Source organism: Sebastes umbrosus, chromosome 14, assembly GCF_015220745.1.
Source record: "Sebastes umbrosus isolate fSebUmb1 chromosome 14, fSebUmb1.pri, whole genome shotgun sequence".
Classification (NCBI taxonomy): Eukaryota; Metazoa; Chordata; class Actinopteri; order Perciformes; family Sebastidae; genus Sebastes; species Sebastes umbrosus.
In genome coordinates, this window is record NC_051282.1 from 25,397,107 (window position 1) to 25,410,000 (window position 12,894).

General features: G+C 37.4%; 2 protein-coding genes across 6 annotated transcripts in view; one reads left to right on the plus strand and one right to left on the minus strand.

The window, feature by feature from the left end:
- The window catches only part of aatka (apoptosis-associated tyrosine kinase a), a 39,626-nt gene extending 35,358 nt beyond the window's left edge, over positions 1 to 4,268 (minus strand). Inside the window, exons 1-2 of one of the 3 annotated variants that reach the window (XM_037793392.1) lie at positions 4,128 to 4,268; positions 571 to 686 (exon numbers count right to left, since the gene is read on the minus strand). In XM_037793392.1, coding sequence (XP_037649320.1) covers positions 571 to 686; positions 4,128 to 4,153 — 142 coding nt within the window. In that variant the 5' untranslated portion in view covers positions 4,154 to 4,268. Of the gene's footprint in view, positions 1 to 570; positions 687 to 785; positions 1,326 to 4,127 lie in introns of those variants that run through there. The other 2 variants (XM_037793394.1, XM_037793393.1) reach the window with 2 other exon arrangements.
- A 1,801-nt stretch (positions 4,269 to 6,069) lies between these two features.
- On the plus strand, positions 6,070 to 12,193 carry LOC119502399 (immunoglobulin lambda-1 light chain-like). 3 transcript variants are annotated; one of them, XM_037793364.1, is made up of 4 exons: positions 6,070 to 6,124; positions 6,217 to 6,542; positions 10,794 to 10,827; positions 11,662 to 12,193. In XM_037793364.1, the coding sequence occupies exons 1-4, from the start codon at positions 6,085 to 6,087 to the stop codon at positions 11,985 to 11,987; spliced, it is 726 nt and encodes a 241-aa protein (XP_037649292.1). In that variant the 5' UTR covers positions 6,070 to 6,084; the 3' UTR covers positions 11,988 to 12,193. The 3 variants fall into 3 exon arrangements, with proteins under 3 accessions (XP_037649292.1, XP_037649290.1, XP_037649291.1); XM_037793362.1 differs by lacking the exons at positions 6,070 to 6,124; positions 6,217 to 6,542 and adding exons at positions 8,005 to 8,084; positions 8,177 to 8,502; XM_037793363.1 differs by lacking the exons at positions 6,070 to 6,124; positions 6,217 to 6,542 and adding exons at positions 9,933 to 10,070; positions 10,156 to 10,478.
- Positions 12,194 to 12,894: the final 701 nt, after the last annotated feature.

Below are 12,894 nucleotides of genomic sequence, written 5' to 3' on the forward strand. Positions count from 1 at the left end.
CAGGACGGCCAGGACTTCCTGCTCGGTGGTCCCACAGCACTGCAGCAGCAGCAGCACCTGGGTTCTCCTTCACCATCACCCAGACACCCGAGGGATGATTAAACGCTGCATCCAAACAGACACCAAGAACAAGCAACCTCAAGCAGTACAGCCATGCTCCTCTGTCAGCAGGTCACCTCTGTAATGTTGTAGTCATTTAGCAAGCACACACCATGATCATGGCACACAGTACACACATGCACACTCAGCTGCAGGGACGTATGTGTAGGACTATGCAGAATCTGTGCAGGCACAACTTTTAACCCCCTTGTTACCGAGCTGTAAGGGACAGATTGGATGTAAAACACCCACACCCGAGCTAATCTTTTGATGTTTAGGCTCACTGTCATGATGATGATGATGTTATGGCATTGATGCTGCTGCTGGTGACTAAGAAATAGCCTGATATAGCACCAAGACACAGTGGCCTTGAATCAAACACTCAGCTTGATCACGAAGAAACATACATACATCACAAGCAGGTCTGCAGCAAATGGATACATTCAAGTTATTCATCAGTTTGACCCTTACCTGTATCAAAGTGGGAGCTGAAGGCAAAGCTGGGATTGAAAAACGCCGAAGACATGACAATCACATGTAGGGCAAAGACCATCCTCCTCGATGCGGTTGCAGAACACAGCAAAAGCCTAAAAACATAAAAAAAAAAGGTCAAGAATAAATTCCAAGTGCGTTTTAGATTAACCTGTAGTAGAAGCTGTAATGCGCAGCATTTTATTCCATCACACCTCACAGAGAGCCCCACCGAAAATCCTGCTCCACCTTCAGCTCGATAGGATTTGGAGACAGATGTTGACAGTCATTTCCATTTTTACCACATCTGTTAGTTTACTTGCTTGACAACAAAAATCCCTTTGCATTTGACTGCTATTCTGGATAGGTTTGGTACTCGGTTTCACACCAATTTTGATACACTGTCAAATCCTGCCTCCTCCAAACATTTGGTCACATCTCCCATGTGTGTTCCTTTCAGAATAAAACCCCTTGGTTGCTCCTTGCTACATGTCACATGCCGTTTTCAGGGAGAGCAGCAGCTGGCTCTTTTTTTTTTTTTTTTAAGAAGATGCGTCGGTCAGCGATGCGCATTTGGGTCTCAGCTTCGGTCCAGAAAGAATGAGCGACATCTTGCACCAGTGTCAAGCCACACACAGTAGGCAAGTACTTCAGTCTACAGCCTTCAAAATAAAAGCACATTTACGTACCACAAGAATGGTGTGCGTTTTATTTTGAAGACAAAATCACGACTTTCTCTGTCACACTTGACGCAGACATTTCTACAGGGATCCTGCAAGTGTGTATGGGGGTCATTTTTGAACATTTTACTGGAATATTTCCTCATGTTTTATCTTGAGTTGGGGGGCACACAGTAGTGATGGGAATTCCGGCTCTTTTTAGTGATCCAGATCATTTGGCTCAGCTCACCAAGAAGAGCCGGCTCTTTCGGCTCCCAAACGGCTCTTTGTTTTACCACTTCTGCCTTTTATAATTCAGCCAAATGTAGCGCTGTTTTGACCTATGATTAGCATGTGTGCACATATATCACTTAAATTATTTAATATAATTATACTAAACCTTAAAATTTCCAGAATACCATAATTTTATATGCTGCTTTGTTTCCAAATGTCACTCGTCTTGTCTGCTATTCGCACTCCTCCTCTCTTTCTCTCCTCCTCTCCCTCCTGCTCTGTACCTGTAGACCGTCACTGCGCCCTGCACACCCTGCCCCGCCCTGCTTGATGGTATGATCCTTGTCTGTCATCAACTTGATTGGTCGCACGGACGTCATTAACACAACATTCAGTCACAGTTAGTGCATGGAGTGCCCATGGCGCGGAGAAGATCGTCCTATCATTCTGCCTTGAATTAATTAAAGAAAAAAGAAAGAAAAAATAATGGCTCTCTGACGGGAGCAGGCTCTTATCGTACACTTAAAAGAGCCGGCTCAATGAACCGGCTCGTTCGCGACCGACACATCACTAGCACACAGGCATCACCATACCTTCTATGCTGTCATATACCACCAGGTCTGTCCAAGAGGAGGAGAGGAAGGACACAAGAGGACCAGCAGGCTCCAGAGACAGGCCAGTCCATGACCAGCTGGTTGTATGGAGGACAGCATGGTTTGCTTCTGGAGCACTGGGCCAGTAAAAAGAGTCTGAGTCTGCTGAGTCCATCACGGCCTGAGATTTAATGTTGATCACAATAACTGCAACTTCTGTGAGACTGAGATTGAAACTACTGATCATCTGTTTTTCCACTGTATATATTCTGCGGCATTCTGGGAAGATTTTGCAGGAACTGGCTGTCAACCAAAATCCAACCACTTGCTCCTCTCACAAGAGAAAATATTGTGTTTGGTATTAACATGAAGGACACTAAGAGTGACTTGATATTGAACAATCTGATACTGCTGGCAAATGTTTTCATCCATGCATCCAAATGGAGGAAAATGAAACCATTTATTTTCTGTTTTCAAAAGAGACTTTGTGGACAATCATCTCAGTGCTTTAAGACTAATGAACATGCAAAGTCTCTCCTCAGAGCTTATGAAGAACTGAACATATATGATGATGACCCCTATAGAGCTACTATGGAAGAGTGCAGTCTTATTATTATTTATTTATTTATTTATGCATTTCTCTTTTTGTTCCTTTAATTATTTTCTACCCCCTCTTTTATTTTTGTTATTATATTATTTTATCTTTCCTATCCAATTGTTCCGTGTATGTTAGAAGTATTGAGTTTAAATTACAATGACTTAATGTTTGTAAATGAATTATCTTTAATACATTTTTTTTTTTAAAAAGTCCATCGTGGCCATTTTTTTCTGTCACTGTTAAATAACAGCCACCAGAAGACACTAGCGAGTTGGGAAAGTAGCTAATAGTCAGGTGACTGAACTGGACGACTAGTGGACAGGTCAGGAAAGGCAGGCAGCATCAAACCCTGGAATTAACGATGCGCTAACGTCCTACACCAGGGGTCTGCAACCTGCGGCTCCAAAGCCACATGCGGCTCTTTAGCTCCTCTCCAGTGGCTTTTGTTTACATTTTCATCTTTATTTATCATACCACTGACCTCTATGGTACGACAGTACGAGACGGAATATTAGGGCCACACTGAAGACAAAAAATAAATCAGAGATTTTGAGAATAAAGTCATAATATTACCAGAAAAAGTCATAGATTTATGAGAAAAAAAGTGGTAATATTACGAGAATAAAGTCATAATATTATGAAAATAAAGTTATAGATTTATGAGAAAAAAAGTCATAATAAAGTCATATTATAAAGTAGTAATTTTACGTGTCATTTTCTTTTTTTCTCGTAAAGTTATGACTTTATTCTCGTAATATTACCACTTTTTTTTTCCGTAAAGTTATGACTTTATTCTCGTAATATTACCACTTTTTTCTCGTAATATTACCATTTTTCACGTAAAGTTATGACTTTTTTCTCGTAATATTACCATTTTTTTCACGTAAAGTTATGACTTTATTCTCGTAATATTACAACTTTTTTTCTCGTAAAGTTATGACTATTCTCGTAATATTACGACTTTTTTCTAGTAATATTACCACTTTTTTCACGTAAAGTTATGACTTTATTCTCGTAATATTACAACTTTTTTTCTCGTAAAGTTATGACTTTATTCTCGTAATATTACAACTTTTTTTCTCGTAAAGTTATGACTTTTTTCTCGTAATATTACGACTTTTTTATTGTAATATTACGACTTTTTTTCTCGTAATATTACCACTTTTTTCTCGTGAAGTTATGACTTTATTCTCGTAATATTATAACTTTATTCTGGAAATATCCGATTTTTTCCCCTCAATGTGGCCCTAATACTCCGTAGTACATTTGCCCTCACTGCATTAGTCGTATATACTATATACTTAGACTATAAGCTGTGTTACCTTCATCACAATGATCAAATGTTTTGCGACCTAAGCTAACGTTCTATGCTAACGTTCTCTGCTAACGTTCTCTGCTAACGTTCTCTGCTAACGTTCTATGCTAACGTTCTATGCTAATGTTAGCTCCACAAGTTTTTACGTAGAAACGTACCGTTTTAGAAACATATATCCATACATTTATCTCCTTTCAACCTCTCCGGGTAACGAGTATCACTATCACACATCCCCAAGCACAAAGTTTAACCGTGACTCGAAATCACCAAAAAACAGCCTGAAAATGTAGAAAATCAGGAGTTTGTCGGAACCCACCCTATAGTCGGAGCTGGCCGATGCTGCACTCTGATTGGCCAGTCTGTATTCAAGGGGGCGGGACTTAGCGATTCCAACACTGTGATTGGTTCAGCGCTGCAGTCAGTGTGGATAATTTTGCAATCCACATATTTACTGTAAGATAAGATAAGATAAGATAAGATCAGATATTCCTTTATTAGTCCTGCAGTGGGGAAATTTGCAGTGTACAGCAGCAAAGGGGATAGTGCAAAAAACAAGATGCATCAGCTAACACAGTAAAAAAAAAAATAGCTAAACAAAGTGTAATAAAATATGAACCATTTAAATAGAAGGAAGGTTAAAAATAGTAGCAGTATACACAGTATTGACAATAAACAGACTGTTAATAAAATTGCACAAGTGGAAAATGATATTGCACAGTGAGAATGAATGAATGAATGAAATTCCACCTGAAAATATCAGGTTATTGTCAGTGTTTTGGTGTGCACATTTTCAGATATCTAGAGGTTAGGTGCATAAATGTGCATGTTTGAGTGCTAACAAGTGTTGCTTTTGCTGTGGCCCAACTTACATGTGATATTCCTCTGAATCATGTTGGTTCAGTAAGATTATACATTCTGATGGGGTTTCTGTTCAGAAGATTTATGCAAACTATTGATTCCAAATGCACAGATCACACATATGTTGGATTAATGTCTGCATTCTTCAGACATAAATATGTATTCCCTCCCTCACACGCACTCTTATTGGCCCTCTGCTGGTTGTTAGCAGTAAAGCAGACAAAGTGCCACCACAATCTCTCAAGCATCAAAGTAAAAATTCACATTTCACATTCACATTTAGATATTAATTCAGGGAATGCATTTATTTATTTATGTATCTAAATTTTTGATTGAAGAAGTAATTGCACAAAATTACTCAAGTAGTATTTACCAAGTTCTTTGCATGCATTTCTTTCAATAGATCTGCACAACCTGATGACAATAAATAGGGGAGATGTAGAGTACAAGGTGTTATTCTGTTGAATGCACACTAGAGGGCAGCACTGGATTACTATTAGAGAGACACAGAGGGCGCTCTTACTGATTTGAATAGTTTAAAAAATTAGCAATTAAAAAAAGACACATATGTGCACACAAACACACATTCAAAAAGAGAAGCAACCCTAAATTTCACCACAAGTCAGGGCTCATTTTCAACTCCTCTCTCATCTGCAGGATGCACCTGCAGGCTTCCTGTCTTTATTTAGCTTCATGTAAATTATTAGGTTAAGTGTCAGTTCTCTGTAAAACTGCCCTTGACTGGAAACACAGTAATGATGCAAATTATTATCATTTTTACATGTGTGTGTGTGAAGAGCCAAAGTTTAAATCTTGCAATAGGACTATCCTTTTATGTTGTGAAAAACTTGTGATTTAGATAAAGATGATTTTTGTAAACTCCTGTTAAAGCAAGGAAATATAAAGATTAAAAAAATACAAACTTGGATGCAGGCCATGAATCCAAATCATTAGGAACTGGACAAAGTCACAATTATATTACAACAAAACTGCAGAAAATCTTTTCAGATCCTGACATCATTTTTGGGAGATGTCGGGGAAATTACCTACACTGATAATAATGATGACAAATAAGACAAATGTGAGAAACCATGCAGATTGAAGCAAAGCTCCTCCTCCTGTCAGTCCCCCTCAGTTTCAGTGTTGTATTAAATTGCTCCTCCAGCACCTCCTCTCCTCATCCTCCAAACCCTCTAATCTGTCAGCAGTGAGCTCACTTTCCAGGTTACAAGGCCGTTCTCATCACACACTGACAACATGCTGGGGATCCTCTGCACTCTCATCACTGCTCTAACATGTAAGGAGGCTGACTTACTGCAGCTTTGACCTCATGTTGGATTCATCAGTCTGTGTGTTTCTCTTGACTCCGTGTCATCTTGTTGTTTCCAGGTGTGAGTGGTGTGACGGTGCTGACACAGAAGCCTCCAGTTGTGGCGGTGAGGAAAGGAGAGACAGCCACCATGGACTGTAAACTGGGGACTGTTACTGGCAGTGCTGCTCGCTGGTATAAACAGACTCCTGGAGGAGTTCCTCAGTTTGTGCTGAGCTTTTATCACAGTTGGAGCTCTGTGACATATGGCTCTGGTTTCTCCTCTCCCAAATTCACTTCTAATCATCAGTCAACATCAGATTATCGTTTGACCATCAACAATGTGGAGGAGGGAGACTCAGCAGTCTATTACTGTCAGACAAGGGACGGCTCTGTTAATGAGAACGTATCACAGTGATTTACACTGTGACAAAAACCTCCTCACTATTACTTCTGCTTTTTGAGACTCTGAAACATCTGATAATAGAGCCATCAAACAACACTCTCTGTCTGCTTCATGAAATATGATTAATGCACTTAGATTACTGTCAGATTTACTTCATCTTAATCTGTGTATCTCAAAAGTATTCATCACATTTGGGGTATTCAGAACAGCTTCTGTAAACGTTCTATCACTACAACATGTTAAATTGCAAAAAACAGCAGCATTTAAAGTCTGTTTTATACGTCAGACTCAGATATCAGGAATGACTGTGGAGTACATTTACTGGTGCTTTGCTTAAATTTATTTTTCAATAATTAAACATGTTTGCAAAGCGCAATTTAAGATATACCTTTAAAATGTATGTAGGAATGCAATAAAAGCATTTAAGATGTCAAAAAAGTTCATTAATGTGCAGCTAAAACACGAAAAAATATAGGTCATGTAGATAAAGATATTTTTATGTTCAAATTTATATTGGCACAAAAGGTATAGTACAACAGTACAACTATAACGGGACTAGTATTTTACAAATTGTTCAACAATGTTATGCTAGACCCATATTTCCTAACCCCTCCAATCCTCTTTGTGATTGAGATAGTGTGGTACACATGGAAAATTTGACAATTTAAACATGGAATTACATTAAGCAATCACAAAGAAGGAAAAACAAATGAATAGAGAAAAGAAAATAATAATAAATAATAATAAAAAAACCCAATATATATATATATACACACCCACACACACATACATATATATTTAAAATAATAATAATAACAATAAAATCATAATAATGCAGACACCGAAACAAGCATTAAAAAAGAGCTAGTGGTTGCTGCGGGGGATAAAGACATTTTTGAATAGTTTTTAATAGTTTTAGTCAGAGCAATTTGGATTAATGAGGAATATTTAGAAGAATAAAAACACTGAGGTGAGAAGTAAACTTTTACACTCTATAGTTCTGTTTACCTATAAAATATACAACTTAATTAAAACTTTATAACACAAACTTATAAAACAACGACCAGGTGTTAATCCTGTGGTTTATGTGATTAATAATAATATGGAAAAATAGAAATTAATTCCAGATTTGAATCTGATATAACAATTATAGATTAATCTCAGCCAAAAATCATCAACGGCAATCAAATACATTTTTCAGATACATTTTCATGAAGAATAAAAATGACCAAATATATGCTGATTAATAAGAAATTATTTAATGTGAAACTGCATGCATGATGTTGAATTATGAGTGAAAATAGAGTCAAGTGTTGACACTCCTCCTCCTCCTCCTGATCCTCATTCTCCTCCTCTTCCTCCTCCTCCTCCTCCTCCTCCTCTTCCTCCACGTGTCCTCTCCTCAGTGTCTTTATAAGCTTCAGTCTCTCTTCTCCTCTCACTCCAACCCTGCTCACCTCTCAGCTGGACAGTGAGGGACGTTCTCAGCACAAACTGACAACATGCTGGGGATCCTCTGCACTCTCATCACTGCTCTAACATGTAAGGAGGCTGACTTACTGCAGCTTTGACGTCATGTTGGATTCATCAGTCTGTGTGTTTCTCTTGACTCCGTGTCATCTTGTTGTTTCCAGGTGTGAGTGGTGTGACGGTGGTGACACAGAAGCCTCCTGTTGTGGCGGTGACGAAAGGAGAGACAGCCACTATGGACTGTAACCTGGGGACTGTTACTAACAGTGAGGCTCGCTGGTATAAACAGACTCCTGGAGGAGTTCCTCAGTTTGTACTGTTGTTTTATCATTCTTTTAGCTCTCCAACATATGGCTCTGGTTTCACCTCTCCAAAGTTCACTTCTAATCATCAGTCAACATCAGATTATCGTTTGATCATCAACAATGTGGAGGAGGGAGACTCAGCAGTCTATTACTGTCAGACATGGGACAGCTCTGTTAATGAGTACGTATCACAGTGATTCACACTGTGACAAAAACCTCCTCACTATTACTTCTGCTTTTTGAGACTCTGACACATCTGATAATAGAGCCATCAAACAACACTCTGTGTCTGCTTCATGAAAAATGATTAATGCACTTAGATTACTATCAGATTTACTTCATCTTCATCTGTGTATCTCAAAAGTATTTATCACATTTGGGGTATTCAGAACAGCTTCTGTAAACTTTCTATGACCACAACATCTTAAATGGCAACACACAGCAGCATTTAAAGTCTGTTTTATACATCATACTCAGATATCAGGAATGACTGTTGAGTATATTTACTGGTGCTTTGCTTAAACTTATTTTCTATTAATTAAACATGTTTGCAAAGTGCTATTTAAGATATAGCTCTAAAATGTATGTAAGAATCCAATAAAAGCATTTAGATGTAAAAAAGCTCATTAATGTGCAGCTAAAACACAAGATAATAAAATGCTACATTAACCCTCCTAAAGGTCATGTATATAAAGATGTTTTTATGTTCAAATTTATATTGGCACAGAAGGTATAGTACAACAGTACAACTATAAAGAGACTGGTATTGTACACATTTTACAACAATGTTATGCTAGACCCATATTTCCTAACCCCCCATTCCTCTTTGTGATTGAGATAGTGTGGTACTCATGGAAGATTTGACAATTTAAACATAGAATTGCGTTAATCATAAAGAAGGAAAAACAAATAAAGAGATGAAAGAAAATAATAATAAATAATAATAATAAAAAAAATCAATATATATATACACACACACAAACACACATATATATATATATATATATAAAATAATAATAATAACAATAAAATCATAATAATGCAGACACCGAAACAAGCATTAAAAAAGAGCTGGTGGTTGCTGCGGGGGATAAAGACATTTTTGAATAGTTTTAAATAGTTTTAGTCAGAGCAATTTTGATTAATGAGGAATATTTAGAAGAATAAAAACACTGAGGTGAGAAGTAAACTTTTACACTCTATAGTTCTGTTTACCTATAAAATATACAACTTAGTTAAAACTTTATAACACAAACTTATAAAACAATGACCATGTGTTAATCCTGTGGTTTATGTGATTAATAATAATATGGAAAAATAGAAATTAATTCCAGATTTGAATCTGATATAACAATTGTAGATTCATCTCAGGCCAAAAATCATCAACGGCAATCAAATACATTTTTCAGATACATTTTTATGAGGAATAAAAATGATCAAATATATGCTGATTAATAGGAAATATTTAATCTGAAACCCACATACATGATGTTGAATTATGAGTGAAAACTGAGTCAAGTGTTGAACTCCTCCTCCTCCTCCTCCTCTTCCTCCTCCTCCTCCTCCTCCTCCTCCTCCTCCTTCATGTTTCCTCTCCTTCATGTTTCCTCTCCTCAGTGTCTTTATAAGCTTCAGTCTCTCTTCTCCTCTCACTCCAACCCTGCTCACCTCTCAGCTGGACAGTGAGGGACATTTACACCACACACTGACAACATGCTGGGGATCCTCTGCACTCTCATCACTGCTCTAACATGTAAGATCTTCTTCTCTTTCCTTTAACAGCCCAGATTTCCACACAGAAACCTTTCATTCACGTCTTTTTCTCTGTGTGTTGACAGATGTTGATGCAGTGAAAGTGGTGACTCAGACGCCTGCTGTCCACACAGTTTCTACAGGACAACAGGCTGTTCTCAACTGCAACGTTCAGACAGATTATGCTCATGTCAATTGGTATAAACAGGTTCCTGGTGAAGCTCCTCAGTATGTTCTCTATTTTTACCATAGTCACAGTTCACCCACCTTTGGATCAGGATTCTCTTCAGACCGATTCAACTCTAAATCCTCATCAAACATAGATTATCAGTTCATCATAAAGCAGACAGAGGCAGGAGACTCTGCTGTCTATTACTGTCAGACATGGGATAGCTCTCCCTATGCAGCTGTATCACAGTGATTCACACTGTGACAAAAACCTCAGTGAGAAACTCACTGCAGCTTTTATGAATTTTGAGCAAAATAAAATGAATCAAATCAGTAAATCTGATCAAAACAAGGACGGATACTGAACAAAAGAGTCAAAAGAGTCAAAAGTGTTTGAAACAAGCCCAGCAGTGTTTTGTAATGAAAGCAGACTGATGAAGTGAATGAGACGTTGACAGTGAAAGTTGGTCTCAACAGGATGTTTCAGTTCCACTCCCCTCATTAGTGAGAGTCAGGAGGTTTTTGTACGGCCATGTATACAAACTGAATCACTGTGGTATTCGGACCAGGCACCAAGCTGACTGTGACAAGTAAGTACTTTTTAACTGATCATAAAACAGGATGGATTTTATGTTTCTGATACATATTAAGAGAAAATAATCAATGCATCTGTTGCTAATTGTTTAAAATATTCAACATGTTGTTTGGTGAATAATAGATTGACTTTTTAATATCTGCTTTGATACCAGGCTGTGTGTTTGAAGACAAAGGAAAGATCTACTACTGATCACAATATTTTAAATATTTTTGACAAATACTCAAATGTTTTTTAGTGGCTGAGGATTTTAAGAGTTGGACAACATTTACAAGATTTTTATTTTTTATTTTAACATCTTAAAACTCCATGTTAAATAATCAAGAGTATTTTACGCTGTCATATCAATACCAAACTGTACTTGTAATGTTGGTTTACTAATCTTCTAAAGTTTATGGATAATTCAGATTTTACCTGAATATTATTGTGGCTATTTGAAATTAGATTTTTTGTGTTATAGACACCACTAAACTACTACTACAGATATACTTTAATTCATCACAATGCTTTAAATAATCATATAAGAGTTTAAATACCACTATTTTATAACACAGAAAGTGACTTTATGACAGTTTCTAACATAAATATTCTACTGAATTAATCAAAATATTTCTAAGGTAGTGATGATAGATTGTTGATGTTTTAAAGAGGAACACTGCTCATATTTAGGTGATGATTTCTAAATGTTTCTGCTGATTTAAAATGCTTTAATTCTTCAGCGTGTTTGTTAAATTGTCAACACAACTAATAAACTAATGTGTTACTGTCCTGCTTTGTATTAATGATGTGATTCCTAGTTATCTGATGAAAGTGCTTCATGTATTTTCAGGCTCCAGCTTCCCTCCTCCTGTCCTGACAGTCTTCCCTCCATCCAGTGCTGAGCTCCAGTCCAACAAAGCCTCTCTGGTCTGTCTGTCCAGTCAGTCTGGGCCTTTTGCAGATGTGAGCTGGTTGTCTGGTGGGAGTCCAGTGAGCAGTGGGATCTCTACCAGCACCGCTGTTCAGCAACCAGACCACACTTTCCAAATCAGCAGCTATCTGGCCGTCCAGACGTCAGACTGGAACACGGATCAGGTTTACACATGTAAAGTGTCTTTGGGCTCCCAGACTTCAGAGAAAAACATCAAGAAGTCAGACTGTCCCACTGAACAATAGTAGAGGAGCACAATGACCATTTAACATCTGCTTCTTTACTGTTTGTGCTGTTTGCTCATCATAAGCTTCACATGGTAGAAAAGACGTGTCTGCATGCTTGTAATACATGTTGTGACCGTTAGGTGGAGGTGTTGTATCAGCTTTGCTAAATGATGCTTTTTTCAAGAATTATTCAATAAAAATACAAAAAAAACTGTGAACAAAAAAGTGTTTGTATTTATTTGTACTCATGAAAACATAACTTATAATGTTACATTAACTTCACTAGATTTTATTCTTCTCCTGATGTTCATCTCACTGATAATTACAGTTAGTCCAGGACACAAAGATAACAGACATATTTCTTTTTAATTCACAGATGAATATGTATATTTAAATTCAGAAAGCTACGGAGTTATTAGAAGTTAATTTGCAATAAAAACACAACAGAGAGATTATTATTAATTTAACTGGTTTTAGTTGCTTGCAGTAGTTGAGACATTAAAAAAATCAGATAAAATGAGCAACTGAAACTGAGTTTTCATCCTCCGTCAGTGAAGCATCACCTCTCTACTCCTCCCTCTCTTCCTTCCCAGGATGCACCTGCAGGCCTCCTCTCCTTATTTATAGCTGCATGTAAATGAAGAGGTCAAGTGTCAGCTCTCTGTAACATCAGAGGGAACTGCCTCTGACTGGAAACACACTGATAGTTTCATTATTAACATCTGCTCAATCAATGACTGTTTACTTCTTATGTGTGTGTGCAGAGCCAAAGTTTATATCCTGCAGCAGATGTCTGTTGTTGACGTACGAAAAACCTGCAAAATGATACAAAATATATTAAAAAACTTTCATACATAAATCTCATTCATTAGGAACCCAAAATACTAAGAAATGCATATAAATTACAGGCTTCTTTGACATAATG

Excerpts from the sequence above, each read along its gene's own strand:
- LOC119502399 (XM_037793364.1), top strand. The coding sequence starts at position 6,085 with ATGCTGGGGATCCTCTGCACTCTCATCACTGCTCTAACAT. Across the intron at positions 6,543-10,793 it reads ACGGCTCTGTTAATGAGAAC|GTATTCGGACCAGGCACCAA; the intron begins GTATCACAGTGA and ends TGAATCACTGTG. Across the intron at positions 10,828-11,661 it reads CACCAAGCTGACTGTGACAA|GCTCCAGCTTCCCTCCTCCT; the intron begins GTAAGTACTTTT and ends ATGTATTTTCAG.